Genomic DNA, 16,907 nt, shown 5'->3' with positions numbered 1-16,907 from the left:
GATAGAAAAGCTTCAAAAATGAGTTTTTCTATTAACCCTATCTTTGTCTAAATAAGGGTTATTATGCATGTTAATTACTAAATATGTTTAGCTGTCATTAGAGTAAAAACTCGATCCTTATTTCATTGCACATGTTTGGGTTTTCTATCAAATAATCATAATAATCTTTATTGGATTAGAACAAAAATAAGGGCACGATTAATTAAGTTTTTAAAGATGTGTTTCTAAAAATAGTCCCTACCTAAGTATTTGAAAGAAATTAATTTTACCACAAAAAAAATAATCGTGTGACCGTGTCTCTCTCTTGCACGTGCCAATTCACACGCTTGGAATTATATTGGTGAAAAAGTCACAATCTAAATCGTAAGGGCTTGGTCATTTCGTGGACTCGGCAATTTGTGAGAGAGAGAACCAAAGACAAAATGGCAATGGCGTCGATCCGATCCAATCTTCTTCGCGCCGCCCTACGCGGTGCCTCTCGAAACTCCGTTCAGCCTAAACGCGGCTTTGCTTCCTCTGCTCACGACGACGCTCGTAAGTCTCTCTCTCTCTCTCTTAGGTATTTTTTTTTTAATTGCGATGGTATGTGCACTGCAACTGGTTCACGTCTCTCTCTATTTGCTTGTCTTTATTGACGGATTTTTTTTCTTGTTACTTTCAGCAACTTTTCTTAGTCCATTATATGTTTTAATTTTATTCATTTTCCTGCCCTGTTTTCATCTGACGAAATGGGGGAAAGAAGGACGACGTTGATTATTGAATCATGTTCAAAATTTTGTTCCAAAATAATTTGATTCGATGTTTTTCGTTCCTTTTAGATTGATAGTCTTGCCTTGCAAAAGGAGGTGTTTTGAAATTTGAACACAGATTTAAATGTTATTCAATAGTTTTTTAAAATAATCGAATGGGATTATATACATTATATTTGACAATTAACTGTGGATGGGGTTTCCAGCCGCTAAGAAGTAGATTTGGTTTAAAGCTTAGGAAAGAAGATGGCAAAGGGGAATGATCTATTACTGAGTGGCAACACTATAATTGAATAAAAAATGCTCTAGAAAGTCTTGTATTTTGTGGTAGATTTAATTTACCTCTGATTTCGAGTAAGGCACGGTGGAAGGGAAACACAAATGCATCTAATTTATTAGAGTGTTAAGACCTTTAGTCAATGAACTCTTCTCCAGGTTGAAGTTAGTGAAGGTTTTTCACCTCTAATCTGATGCTTCTTTTTTGATTAATTCTTTTCGGGAATGGAGGTCATGGAAGTTTTTCCGCTTCTAATCATATATCTGTTTCTTCTTTCTCTCACTCCTCCCACATTTTCTCTCTCACACGTTTATCGGTTGTGGGGGGGGGGGGGGGGGGGGGATTTCTTCTTTTTTTGGAGTAGGTAAGTACACTGCTGGTGCTAAGCTGTTTCAGTGTTGTGAATGTATTTTCTAGTAATTCACCAGAACATATACTTTTGATGCCTCGTTACATTTGTTGGGTCATGGTTGCATATGTTTTGTTAGTTTTAAATACTATTTCATTCTTATATTGTTCAAGCACGTAGGAAGAAAAAATTGAGTGCAAGAGTGCTATGACGCTTGTACTCCTTATGTTTGATCTCTCACCTTCCTTTTCTTATGTCAGGTGAAACGGCAAAGTGGGAGAAGATTACTTATGCAGGCATTGTAACCTGCTCTATTTTAGCATTCTATAATCTATCAAAGGGCCACCCCCACCATGAAGAGCCCCCTGTAAGCTATAACTTCAGTCAATTTATACTTTTTCCTCAAGTGCTGAGTACCTTAGTAGAATTGTGGAATTATGTATTGTACTCTCACGTGTTAACCATTTATTTTTGTTTGGGTTTTCACTGTATGCAGGCATATCCATATATGCACATACGCAATAAAGAGTTTCCTTGGGGTAAGTTTCCGCTTCATTAGAAGTTATATGACATCTTGCATATCTCTTTGCAATTGCTATTTGGGTTTTATAACATATTTTAAGTCAAAATGTATAATTTCCATGAAGTGGTGGATTTTTTTTATTTGATTTTGGTGCTAGTTGTTTCCTTAAAATGAACTAGTAAAGCATTGTTCTTATGAATTTAAATTTAGATGTAATGCAGAGTTTCCAATAAAACAGTGATTATGCTCCTTTGCAAACTCAGTAATAATTATTTGTGTGTTTTCTTTATTTGGATTGGACATTGTTCATTGTAATCAGAAAGAAAAGTTGATTACCAGTCCTTATTTTCTCTGTTTACGTTGTTTGATCACAATATTAGTAAAATAGTGTTGGAATCTGGAAGCTGAATGTAAGGCCCCCTATCATCCACACGTATAAGAGGAGGGGTAAGAAGGTAAATGCACAGGCAAGTAATGGTGATGAATAATTTGATAGTGATCATGCAAGTGGGGCCCATGGGAAGGAAAGATAGGGAGTGCTATATATAGGTCTTTATTGGGATCAGGTAGCTAGGTCAATTTTTATTCCATCTTTCGGGTGTAAAGGCTGCTGTATGCTGAAGGTTTCTCCAGCTCATTGCGAGGGAGCTGGGTTTTCTTTATTATTACATTGTGACTGTTGTTAACCTTGTTGGCTTATATTTGTCTATAATCAGCAAAGTGCTGCCTCTGTTTATAGCCTTTTGGTTGGGATATCTTTGTTGTTCTCGTTAGTAACCTAACAACAAACCATCCTAATAGTTTGCCAAGTAAATGTACAGCTATTATGTAACCAATAGATTTACTACTAACTCAGCAGCTAGTAACTAATATGCTCGTAAGTACCTTGTTCAGCTTGCTAGCAATCTTTAGACCTAGTTTATTACCTTTTTCATTAATCCAACTCTCATTTAACTTTGAAACTCTTCAACCCCAAATGTCAAATGGGGTATTTCAACGGCTTCCTCTTTTGGTTGCTTGATCATCTCAGGGTTTTATGGATACTTCCTAGTTCCTGGTATAGAACTGTTTATTATTATTGTTGTTGTTGTTGTTGTTGTTTATTTTAGATTTTTAGGACAAGAAACAAGTATGTATTACCCATTAACAAAAGAGACAGCCGGGCAGGGAGTTGAGGGCCTACAAAACTAATGAAGAAGAGTCTTCCAATTGTTAATAATCATAAGAAGGCTATAATTTCCAAAAAAAAAAAAAATGGTGTAATTTATGCACCACCAAGAGTTTGTATGCTGGATAAAGACCAGAAAGAATCAAGAGAAGCAAATTTATCTTCAAACTTCTTGCTATTTCTTTCTTTTCGTAGACCCAAGAAGAGCATGAGTATCACATCTTCAACTGATTTTGCCCACCCACAAAATCTACCACCCTCCAACTCGTTCATCATCCAATCATCAATCATCTTGGGAAGGCTTCCTACCGCCCCAAATATTTAGAAAAGTGAAGAACACGCTTTTTAGCAACAAACTCTCAATATAAAAACTGAAAACAAGTGATACACCATGTCCACCTCTATAAGGCAAGATAGCACATGGAAGGAGAAAGAGACCAACTATAGAACTTCCTTTGGGGCTTCTCATGGGTATTCAAGCTTCTAAAACCAGTGACTAGAGGAACCTTCTGTCCCTAGGATCCCTCTCCACTCCCCTAAACACCCTACTGTTTTGCTTACCCCACAGAACTTCTGAGATCACAAATAGTATGTGATAATAGTATGTGTTTGAGTAAACTATCTAAGTTTGAGAAGAAAATAGTAAACACTATAGCAAAGAATAAAAAAATGATAATGTAAAACATAAAAACTTGTAGCAGTCAGCAGATAGTAAATACTATAGCAAATAGGGGTTTTGAAATAGTGTTGATGGTAGTTAATTGGAGACTAGAAGATAGCGTTTACTGGTGGTTATTATAATCTTAAATAGTTCTTCCTCCAAACAACCCCAAAGAGGTTATCCACTGTTCTAGCTTTCGAATAAGTTCTAGCCACAAAGAAGTAGTTGATAATTGGGAACTTTCTTTACTCTTTTCATAGAACTCTAAAAAATGATCTTGTAAAGGGGAGTCACCAAACTAATAGGCTGTATGCACAACTCTAGCTGCCTTCTTCTTCTTTTGTCTTTTCTCGTACAAGTCTTTTTTCCGTTGCTTGTTGACCGGTCTTCCCTAAAGAGTCGGTCTCTTTCGACAATTGATTCCGAAGAAAGTGAAGGTTTTTCTTTTCAAGTCTTACAAGGTTGCGCTAACACGATGGATTGGCTTGTGAAGAACTTGCCCTTACTTGGTTTGTTTTGCGGTATTCTTTGTTGGAAGGTGAAGGAAGACTTGGATCATATTCTCTGGCGTTGTAAGTTATTCAGAGCTATGTGGGGTTACTCTATTAGACGATTGGGTTCTTGCATGCTCGACATAGGGTTACTAATGATATGACTTGGCAAGTTTCTCCTCCATTTTGCCTTTTTTGGAAGGAGGGGATGCTCTTTACGAATGGCCAGGGTGTGGTATTCTTTGGGTTTTGTAGGGGAATAAAATAGCACGATGTTGAGGGACTATTTTGATGTTTGGTCCTTTGTTTTAGTTATACCACATTTTGCTTTGGGTTTCAGTTTCAAAGACCTTTTGTAACTATTCTATTGATTCTAGTTTGCATAATTGAAGTCTCGTTCTTTTGGAAGTTGTTCTTAAACTTTTTTTGGGGAACTGTTACTAACAGTTGCTTTCCTCATTTATGAAAAATGGCTGAATTTGATGGATGATCTGATATTCATTCTCATCTTTCCTCTATGTTCCTTACTCAATTGCTCGTTCACTGTTTACTATCCATTGTGAAAATAATATTGTTTTTACTGATTTAAAAAATAATATATGTATTCCTTGTGCATCAGGTCCTGATGGTCTCTTTGAGGTGAAGCACCACTGAGAATTACTCTTGGGTTCAAAAAGCGGATCAGAGTTCTCATTCCTGTTCCATATCAGAAAGACTTCATGGACTGGTTGGTTTAGATTTTTTTCTCTGCAAAGGAAAAGCCATGGCATGGCCATTTTGCATTTGTTTAAATGCTATCAGAATATTATGTGAATCGTTTAATTTTTTTCTGTCACAGCCATCCTTCCTGATTAATAAGATAAACTTTCTTTCCATTGTCCTGAAAGGTTTGCAGTAAGGTGTGCTTGGATTGAAAAATGAGCTTGTATAACTACCGGTACTTAATGGGTAATAATTATTACTTGGGTGAACTACAACAATTACTACGTTTTATCAACACAGTTGGATCATTCTCATAGTTTAAATTGTAAACCGAACATGGTTTATGTTTTTTTTTTTTTTTTCTAATTAAAAGATAATATGTTTATATAATAAGAAGTACTATATTTCTAAAGGGGTTTTAAAAAATATAATAAACCGGTGTAAACACGGTTTTGAACAATTTTGGAAAAGAAAAAAGTCCACATGTCCACAAATGCCATGTGATTAGCTACATGTGTTTGAGTAATATTCTAGACGAGACTACATTTTAAACTATTGAGAAAAAATGTTTCAAATTTTAATGATCAAATAGTAAACTCTAAACGACAGTGAGAAAGCTTAGTACATAAACGATTGTATTATATAATCTAAACGACTGTCAAATTTGTATCCACGATCGTTTATGTTGTGTAATGAAATAATATACTTTAAGTGATTGAATGATTGTGGTAAACGATTTTGCTGATCATGATGAGTGATTGTGATGATTATGATAATCACAGTGTTGATTATGGTGAACGACAGTGTAATTCAATTAAATGACCACGAAAAATTTCAAATCTAACAATTATATAATATAATAGATGCAATTATTTAGATTTTAGCACACAATCGTTTAAAAATGCAACGGTATATAGATGAAGATGATGAAGATAAAATAGGATATTTAAACAATCAGATCTTATACTTTAAATACTGAAGAAGAAAAAAATCTGGAAGAGGTGATGAATAAATCACAAAATCACAAAAAAGAAGCGAAATAGTACACAATCCATCCCACAATATTCAAAATCAACAAGGGTATATATAAAATTTATAAAAATAAAATAGGGTCAACTAAAAGAATAGAAATTTTAAAGTTGCCATTTTGAAAAATAGCAAAACCGTTTTTTTTTTCAAAAATGGTAAAATGAAGAAAAAATACAATAAATAAGAATTTGAAAAACCCAAAATACTCCTACACATAAAAGCTCAAATAGAATAAATACACCTTAATAATAAATCTTGAATACGTACTTGTCCAATCAAAGTTAAAACCATTTATTTTCATTTTACTGACCTGTTGCAACGATCTTCATGCTTCATTTTTTTTTTTTTTATCTTCCATTTTGAAAATCTTCCCTCATCTCCACTTTTCATTTTTCTTTTTTGATCTCATCTTCAAGCGGGCAAACCCCAATCTCCACCCTCTTCTATTTGGAGTTTTAGCTTCATCTTCCTTCGTCTCCACTTTCCTTTTTTTTTTTTTATCTCATCTTGTTTGAGCGGGCAAACCTCAAATCTCTACCAGCTTCCATTTGAAGTTTAAATTTCATTTTCTTCATCATGCATTTTCAAGAAGAAGAATATAAACATTTAAAACACGCAAGCACTATCTTCATTTTCCATCTTCCATATTTGATTTTCAAGTCTACAACATGTAACCGCTTGGGGGAAGAACAAAAACCTTCATTCAAAACAAAAAGATATAAAAGTTATCTTCATTATCTCGTAAAGGAATTTTAGCTAATTTTTTAAATTAATATTATTTATTTAATAAAATGTATATGAAATTTAGGAGATTTTATCTAAAACATAATATGTTAGCCTATTTTATTGAAAAAATAATTTTAAAAAATAAATTAAGATCTAATACGAAAACTAATTTTAATTTTTAAATTATCAACGGTTTAAAGATTCAACTTATTTTGAAATAAAAAGATCGAGATTTAATTTTTCAATAATAATAATAAAAAGTTTGAGATTTTAATAGGAAAATTAATTTTAATTTTCAAATTCAAAATTTAAAAATAAATTAAGATTTAATACGTTATTTTGAAATAAAAAGACGAAAAAGTTGGTATATTTTGAAATAAAAAATTGAGATTTAGCCAAAATAATAATAATAATTTTATTACTTTTGAAACAAAAAATGAATAAAGCTGTTAAAATTTTAACACATTAGTGAAATAACAAAATCAATAAAGTTGTTGATATCTTATAAATATATTAGGAAGAGATCATGGTAGGGTTCTCTATGTTATTAATACGTCGAAATTAATTACATACTCATAATTGTATATCATAAATTAATTATACTGAAAACCCTAATTTCCTTCAGAAGCCGAAATACATCTCTATCAAAACTCCAAATTCAAAATAAAATTTGGGCACCCATTTCATATTTTCCTCAACTCGTGTGTAAAAGAAGGTTATCATAATTACAAACCCTTCAAATCCTTCACATATTTCAAACTCTTTAAGCATTTAAACATTTAGCGAAAAGAGGTTCACATAAAAAGATTTTTCAAACCCTTCAAACTCTTCAAATCCGCTTCGTCCATTGCAGAAACGATTCTAGCTTTCATCTTCGTCATGGTTGTTGGAAGAAAGAAAGTTTGAAAAAATTAGCCAACTTTCAAGTACTCGACCAAAGCAAGGATGAGATGTTTTGCATGATGTTAGGTGTTTTGAGGTTGACATAGGCAGCCAAGATGTCAAGGAAACGTCTAAGGACAAGACTATGTGGCCATGGTAGTTGCTAGACATTTTGATGGTGTGCTAAGCGAGATGAAAAGTTGGGTGGCAAAGGCATAGTTAAGTAAGGAAGTTGAGGCTTGGCTAACTGAGGAAGATATGTTGGGCGAGCTACAAAATGCGGCCAAGGCAAGGCACGAGAGTAAGGGCCACACGAGAAGGTAGGCGACATGACACATTGGGACCCATGTGAGTAAGCTGAGTGGACTTTGTTCAAAGTTATGAGATATGAATTTGGAAGCCATGCGACCAAGTGATGCTTAGGCATTTTACTAGTGCTCTTTGAGGTAGACATCTTCAAACTCTTCTTCTTGCGGAAGAGCTTTTCCATCAAAACAATTCCAGCTTCGTCTTTTACAGAAAAAAAAAAAGGTTTTTGTTTTTTCCATTCTTCTTTCGTTTGCTTGAGTTCTTGATGGTTAGTGAAATTGATGCTTGATAACACCCCTAAAAATAACATTTAGAATAATAAAAGCAAATAACATGAATAATGATATTTCAAAATATTATATAAAAAATATACTTTTGGAATATTTGTTTAAAGATATATATTATAAATAACATACATTTTAAAATAATAAATACACATTTTAGTATACATTTTTTATTTGTTTTTTAAAAAAATAGATATAACTACTATAAAAATATACATTCTAAAATAAAAAATATTAATGAGTGTATTTCTCATGCAAAATCTGCATTGAATTTTCGAAATCTAATCTAAAATAGATCTTATGTATTTATTTAACAATATAATTCCAAACTGTTATTAAAAATATATATTATGTATTATTTAATTATAAATTACCAAAATTGTTAATAAATGATTTATGATATAACAAATTGAGAATATGGAAGATATATTGGCCATTATTATAGGAAGAAGTTGCTGCAATTTTGTTCAGAAACAAAATCCCAGATTTAGTTCGGATTTACTAAAGTTGAAGGTTGTTTGTAAAATACAATGTTTTTCTCAAATAATGTGCAATATCCCGTCTCATGTTGGATTCATTGAAATATACTATACTTTGAATCTACAAATTATCCTATAATGAGAGGTAGAGTCTGGACTAATATAATTAAACCATGCCCATGACAAGTCGTTCTCGAAACTACACTGTATTTTTTACTATACGAACTACACTGTAATCAAGAGCATATCCCAACATATTCGAGATAATGAGGATGTATTTAACAATGTTAAATTTCAACACATTGCTTAGGTACCAACGTATAATCTTCCTGTTTGAAATAACCAATATGTTAAATTTACAATAATTGAACGCACAAATACAAAAAAGACAAATACCGTGTAAGGCAACTATGGTTACAAACTATACATAATGTATCTTGACCCTTTAGGAGCACGTGATGTTCTTGAAGTTTGTTGAATGTCGCTTGATTTGGATAAGCGGAACACGTGATGTTCTTGAAGTTGGTCGAACACCTATGCTTGATTTGAGGAAGAGAAACACGTGATGTTCTTGAAATTTGAGTCTTGGAAGAACGCTTGTATCTTCAAAGGAGCTTCAATCTTCGTGGATGATCAACTTCAAAAGTTAGGGAGTCTTCTAGCTCTTTGAAGAATTCTCTCTAAACCTTCTGAAGTAAAAAATTTTCAAACCTTACAAATGAGGAGAACTCTTCTATTTATAGAGTTCTCTGGTGGGCTTTATCGGCTTGAGCTTGGTTAGTCCATGGACTAGACCCATGGGGTTAACCAGATGGATTTGGGTCATATTTAGTCTTTGAACTCAATTAAGCTTATTTTTTTGTCACAATTGAACTTAGCCCAAGTAAATAATATTTAATTGAACCAAAATAATTAACTTGATCCAACGGTTATGATGAAAACATGTGACATTATCAGAATTGGCTAATTTACATTTTCAATTTTAATTTGGGACACATTTCAATTTTTTAATTGGTCTCAAATTCAATTATTTATATTATTCATCATTAATTTAGTAAAAGATGTGACAATTTGTGATTGGTCTAAAAATTTCCTATCCAACATATACATTTTAAAATTTAAATATTTAAAATAATAAACGTATCATGCATATAGATTTTAATATGTATTATTTATTTATTAAAAAATATATATAATTGCCACAAAAATAATTTTTTTAAAAATATTGATAAACCTAGGTTGCGCTCATTCTGAAATCTAATCTAAAATATAATTTTAAATTGTTATTAATAATATATTATGTATTATTTAATTATAATCATCAATATTGTTAATAAATGGTTTAGAATATAAAAAATCGAGAATGTTGTAGATATATTTGCCATTATTATAAGAGGAGGTTGGTGCAATCTTGTCAAGCGACAAAATCCCACATTTAGTTAGGATTTACAGAAGTTAAATAATCTTTGTAAAATTTGCAATATCCTATCTCATGTTGGAGCCATTAAAACGCAATGTATTTTGAATCTATGAATTATCCTATAAGTAGGGATAAATTCGGGACTAATATAATTAAATAAATGGACGCACCTAGCTTTTGCTATTTTTTTTATTCCTGTCGCCTTTCGTCATTTTTCAAGTTGTTATCTACGATTTTGCTATTTCAATAGTTATTTTTTCTTACTTTGTTACACGGACCATAAATATTTTGTAGTTTTGTTACATTTACATAAATTAATTAATCTATTTCAACGTAATATTTCATTTTAAAACTTAAATTTCACAACCTTACTACATGAAAAAACATAAAATTATTATTTGTTTTCAAAATTTGCAATGCATACACTGGACACAAATTTGAATTACAAGAGACATCTAGGGGTACACAATTGCTGGTGCCTCTCCAAATAATTTCTTCAAAGTATCTTAAATGGAGTCTAAATTAACTTTTAGGAGCTTCCTACTATGAAGCAACAAAAATGAAGAAGGTTCTAATCCAAAATGTTTCAAAAGAGAACTCTTCTATTAACTCAATTCTTTTTTGGGTTTAATGTTTGTTCCAAATTATTCCAAAATCATGAAATACAAATGTTGTAAGATTGTAGTGGTTGGGGTGACAGAGTTTGGATGTCATCGTAGCCATTAGGGGTGTTTAAAAGGTAGTTGAAACTGAATCGATTGTTAAATCAAACTGCAATGGAATGCATACAGTTCGATTTGTCTTGTGTTAAATTGAAACCATTTCTTATATGGCCTCTCTCTGCAGTTGTTTTGATTTTAATTTCTAATTCAGAATTTAGAGAAAGTATTATACTACTCTATCCTAATTTTTATACTTGAATATTCCAAGCAAATTTGACCAAATTGTTAATATCTAAATTTCACTATTTTGACAAAATCACTTATCGAAAACAAAGTTTCTTCTCCACGAGGAAAGAAAGTGAATTCCTTTTCATTTTTTTTCATAAAGGAACAATGTTCATGAAGGATTATAGTTGAACCGCATACGCAGTTTGATAACTTGTACAAATACAAGTTATTGTGGACTTTATGTAAAATAATGAAACCTTATCGCATAAGAACATAAGAAAATGTGGGAAAAGTAGAGGAATTGATTAACTTGTGTATCGCATATTACAAAAGAACGTTATCTCTATTTTATCGCATTTTATATGTCTTATTGCAAGATTTTAGGCAAAAAGAAGTAGAGCTTGGCGATAAAACGTCAGGCGGTAAGACACATTCAACCAACAATGCGACAATCAAACAAGCAAGGTGTTCTAATGCACTAGGAGACAAATTTGGTTAACGCGAATGTCAGAAAAAGGATAAAAAGACGTTTGTACAACATTGATGCAACTTTAATCAGAAGATTAATGAGGCGTGGAATAATGTTTTGTCAACATCACTTCCCACCTATAAATAAAAGCATCGACTTCATAACAAGGTGTGCAAAATTGGACCAGAAAGCAAGCACATCCTATCTTTCATTTTTTCTGTCTAGAGTAGTAGGTGAGAGTTTATAAGAACAAAAGAGAAAGAGTTCTTCCCATGAGAAATCATACTCTCAGACTTGACTCATCTCTTTGCATACCAGTTTATAGTTTTATTGTATTAATTTGTAAAATGTACTGTATAGCCGAAATGCCTAAAGTTTCTTTTATAATATTAATGCATTATAATAGTTTATGAGCAATGCAATGTGATATTAATAATAGAGAATTCGAATGTATGTCTTGTAAGTTTTGCTTAGCTAAATGTGACCATCAAGCATTGTTTATTTGAGAGAAAAGACAATCACATTAACAACAATCGCCAGACAAGTGAGAGCCCGTATTTAACTAAGCGAGCAACGAAGAAATTGTAGCAATATAATCTCATCCCTGAGTTCATCATTTGTATAAGTTATAGAAATGTTGACGTGTGCAGCGAAAGAACCGAAAGGTTGCTGACTTAAATTAGGATAAATTATTTGCAATGCATACAAACTGATTAGGTACAAATCATAACTTAACTTTAAGTACTTGGATCTCGAAAGGCGAGCAAGTATGGTGAAGGTACCGAGAAGGTTGCTCGCCTTAATTCTGAAGTTAATAGATACTTTGTAAGCCTCAAAATATTAGTGCACAATACATTGCAATTAGTTAATTAAATATTCCTTCATGCCACACCTGCAATATGAGTTTACTTTCCATCACACTTCATCGCCATGATCACCTTGCACCACCAATTGCACCTTAGTGTATACAATTAGGATAAAATATATTGTTCATATTCACATTGTATATAATATACCACATAGGTTTAGCTAAGCGATAGATTCAATTGGAACACTAATTCCCTGAGTTCGAGTTTGAACTTGCCAGAAAATCTCTCTTCGCTTAAACTTGGACAATGGAGAGGAAAACTTGTATTACGTGCATACCATGAGAAAATTGGCAACGAATAGATAAAAATTGAATCTTTTATCGCATCATCCTATTCTAGTCGTTTACTATAGTTTACTCAATTAGAGTTTAACATGGCTTATACATGAACAAATGTTGCATTTACATAACAAGCACATTTCGATTTCAATTCGATTTGACATAGATGAACAATTTGATACGGTTTTAGAGGAGATTTTTTTGGCATTTTGGGGTTCAGTGTGGTTTCAGCTTCAAATCCAGTCAAACTGAATTGTAAACACCTCTAGTAGTCGTGAGAAATGACATCTAGGCTAACTATGGTCTAAGTGACCAAACTAGGCATTTTGGCTTGAGCTAGATAGTCAAAGCTTGTGCAAGATGTGCAAGTTAAATGGCAAAGAGTGTCTAAATAACCTCCAAAGAATTTATGGTAGACGATTAAAGACATTTTGACGAGCAAACTAGGCATTTTGAAGTGGAATAGATGGCTAACGGTGTTCAAGTAACCTCTAAAAAGACCATGCAACTAAAGCAAGCCATGCGCAACAAAGTCATGTAATCAAGAGTATGCGGCCAAGGGTTGCTAGGTGAGAGGAGCAAAGCTAGAAGTTTAGAGGTGTCAAGAACTTCTAAAAAGGCTAGCATGCAGCCATGATGAACCCTTATGCAAGTTGGGTTATGCGTCCAAAACAAGGTATGCGAGGAAAATGGGCTAGGCAACAAAAATTGTCTAGAGAACCTCTAAAGACAAAGGGTTTGGATGGCAAGAGTGTCAAAAGCATTATGGGAAGAGGTGAAGTGGAGTACAAATGGCATGACATGCAAGACACTTAGGTTTTTCAAATAAAAGGTTTAAACTGATTAGTATGAGGTGGAAAGTAGTATGAGGTGAAAAGTGACAAGTAGGATGTGTAAGAGGTGAGTAGGAGGTGTCATCAAGGGAGTATGCAAAAACCCCTATATAAAGGAAACTTTGGGTGAATGGTGTTCATCCACTTGTGCCATTTGGGTAACTTGGAAAACCTCTTAAAGTGAGTCTAGTATCAAGGGTAGGGCTGTCAAATAGAGAAGACACGAGGAAGGGATGCATTGAAGACAAGAAGCCTCAAAGGTCATTTTCGAAGGAAATCTGGACAATGCTGAGTGTTTTAAAGCTACAGAACTCAATACTTGGAATTTTTGGCCAAAGTTTGAGGCAAGCTAGTTAAGACATTTCTAAGAAAGTTTGTAGAAGGAAGTTTCTTCATTTGAGTTCTATAATTTTAGTTATTAAGCTCCAAAGTCGAGTAAAGATTATGAATGAAAATCTAATTCTAAGCAACATTCAAGAGGTCAAGTGTTAGAAAGACAAGGTAAGCTAGATGTGCAAAATAGGCGAGAGAGGTTATTTGGACCTTGAAGCATGCAAGAGACATGTCCAGCACATAACCAAGCAATGTGATGCATGGCCTAGTGAAAACCTTGAATTTTAACATTCTTAAACTCAAAATACACAATGAAGAAAGTAAAGATAAACCACAAACGAACCGTTATATTTCATATTGCAATTAATGTATCATTGATATCCTAAAATCAAGATTAAGACAAGAAGAAATCAAGAAATAATGATTATGACCTTAAAAAGTGGGAGAATAAATGAGGAATGATCAAGACATTAAAAAGAGAAGAAGAAATAAGTTATTAAAGGTTAAGAGTGTTTTAATAAGTGAGAATTTTATCATATTTGTAAAATTCTAATTCTAAAACAGAGTGTTATATTTACTATATCATATTCTCAAAAGACTACCCACTACAATTTTTCAATTATTTTCTTACTTGTGTTTAACAAATTAAAAAAAATATAAATTTTCATTAACAATATTTTTAAAACATCGTAGACAAATAAATGAATAATAATAGTAATATAAATAATAAAACAAATGAGTATTTTAAAAACTAGAAAAATACTCAAACTATTTACAAAATATAGAAAAAATTTATCAAACTCTCTCTAGTCCATTTAAGTTTTTTTATTACTATATTTTGTAAATAGTTTTATTATTTTTATTATCCATGACCGTAACCCCAAAACCACAAAACACTATTTAATTCTTAATATTTACTATCGTGCCACACCCAACACATGTGTGATATCATAACATTAAATTCTAGATAGTCTACGTTCTACTTGGTAATAATTTTAGTTTTAAAAATTAAATCTATTTCTTCTCGTATTTTTGTAATGATATGCAAATCTTAGTCAAATTTTGAAAACAAGTTCTAAAATACTAACTTTTTGTTTGTTTCGTTTTCAATTTTTTTACTAACATTTGAAAACTCTCCAAAAAAAAATATAGCCAACCGTTGAAAACCATTTTCACACTTATTTTTCAAAACTAAAAAATAAATTACTATAAAATGAGCCCTTATTTTTCCTCAACTTTTCGAAAAAAAAAAAAAGTGAACCAAATTGAAAAAAATACGTATGTAAGAACTTTGTTTCTTTTTTTAGTTTCCGAAACTTGAACTGAGTTTTGAAAATATCCTTAAAAGCAGAAACAAACTTGAACAAAGGTAAAAGTTATAGAAATAAAAGCCATGATTGAAAGCTTAAATTTAAAAGAAGAAAACTTACAAGTTAAAAAAATCAAATGATTAAGAAAAAAAAAGGCCTTAACTAATCTTGAGATATTTAATATACATATCCATGATTCAAACAAACAGAGTTTCTTGAGCTAATTTACTGAACAGTTAAAATTCTAACTCAATTTCTAAACAAGTCAAAAGTTAGTAAGGAACTCCTGCATTATAACTTAGAATAGCCATAATATAATACTTGATAATAATTCAACAATTTATTAATATTAATTATTGGGTATTCATAAACAAACCTAATCAGCAATTATTTTCAATAAATTTACATAAACTAATTAAATATTGGAACACTAGGCAGTAGAAGGTACAAGTTTCCTTTATGAAATGAAATGAGAGTTGGAAATTAGTTAATAAAATGTGGTGATTAGGTAAGTATATGATGGAGAGTGATTATTATTATTGATATATAATTAGTGTGGAGAATTATTTAAAGGGTTTGAAGGTAGAAGTTTAACATATCTATGCCTCTTTGCTCTTAGAAAGAGACAGGAAGAAAGAGATTAATTGGTTGAGGGTTATGATAATGTGAAATAGAAAGGGTTTTTGGAAGCTTACATTACTTTTTGACTTTTAATGTTTGTTCATATGTATTGGATTGAATTGTGTACTAAAAAGGGGACTGAGACTGTTGAACTAATCCATTGTCTTCCATAGGTCAATATCTACAGGGACCATCATTTTTTTCCTCTGCCCACACAAATAACTAAACCGATAATACTTATTCGAATAGGAAAAAAGAAAATGATGATAATAAAAGAAAGACTAATAAGTCCACTCACTTTTGCTTCTGCTTTTGACTATAACAATTCATCATCAATAATGGTTCCTTTTGGACCCAAAACAATATTAGAAAAATAAAAATATTTTAACCACGCGTAATTAATTCCAATTTTACACAATATTATCTTTATTATCTTTAACCAACACGAATACTTTCAACCTATTTTAAAATTTGTAAGAGGTCACCTAATATAGGATTGGCGCGCTAAACACACTTAACTTTAAAGTTTCTATTATCAAACTATCGAAAAGAATGATGTATCTTATTGGTATAGGTAGTAAATTTTAAGTCTTTCTTACATTTCCATTTAGATGTGATACTAATTCATTTGGCATTACAACTTTAACACACACTTAAGAGTCTTCATGTTTTGGTTGTTTAACAACGTTTGCTTGTACCACACTCAAAAAACAGTACCCTAATTTAAGGATTGATATTTTCCTAAGATCTAATTCTCAACCACAAATATTATAGCCATTACAAGTAGTCTTTTGTGGTCGAGACGAATATTGTATCAATGGACAATTATAAAATAAATAAAAATATATTTAAATTAACATATAAGCATATCACCATTATAAAATAGGTTTTTGATTTCTTATTATACTAGGTTCACAATAATTATATTATGATATATTTTTCGAATGTATAATAGAAGTATCCATGCTAATATGAAAATAGCTTTAATAGGTTAAGCTATATATACTACCCCTTTAAACTGTATTATTTTTTCCATATCCGTACATAAGATAAACTTTTTATTTGCATTCATCTGATCTAAATGAGAACTCAATCCTTATAAAGAATGCATTCTAAGAATACTATTTTTTCATATTCATATATAAGATAAACTTTTTATTTGCATTTATCTCATCTTTTTAAAGAAAACTTAATATGTATAAAGAAGATATTTTTCAATATACGTTCCTAAAGATAACAATCCATATAAGCTGCG

General features: G+C 31.6%; 1 protein-coding gene across 2 annotated transcripts; it reads left to right on the top strand.

Moving 5' to 3' along the window:
* The first annotated feature begins 344 nt into the window (after positions 1–344).
* Positions 345–5,219, top strand: LOC105434804 (cytochrome c oxidase subunit 6a, mitochondrial). Of its 2 annotated transcripts, XM_011652306.2 has the most exons (4): positions 345–534; positions 1,636–1,742; positions 1,872–1,914; positions 4,838–5,219. In XM_011652306.2, the coding sequence occupies exons 1-4, from the start codon at positions 423–425 to the stop codon at positions 4,870–4,872; spliced, it is 297 nt and encodes a 98-aa protein (XP_011650608.1). In that variant the 5' UTR covers positions 345–422; the 3' UTR covers positions 4,873–5,219. The 2 variants fall into 2 exon arrangements, with proteins under 2 accessions (XP_011650608.1, XP_011650607.1); XM_011652305.2 differs by having other exon boundaries at positions 1,636–1,914.
* Positions 5,220–16,907: the final 11,688 nt, after the last annotated feature.

This window comes from Cucumis sativus, chromosome 3, assembly GCF_000004075.3.
Source record: "Cucumis sativus cultivar 9930 chromosome 3, Cucumber_9930_V3, whole genome shotgun sequence".
Classification (NCBI taxonomy): domain Eukaryota; kingdom Viridiplantae; phylum Streptophyta; class Magnoliopsida; order Cucurbitales; family Cucurbitaceae; genus Cucumis; species Cucumis sativus.
Note: the sequence above shows the minus strand (reverse complement) of the source record. Positions and strands in the feature narration are given on the sequence as shown.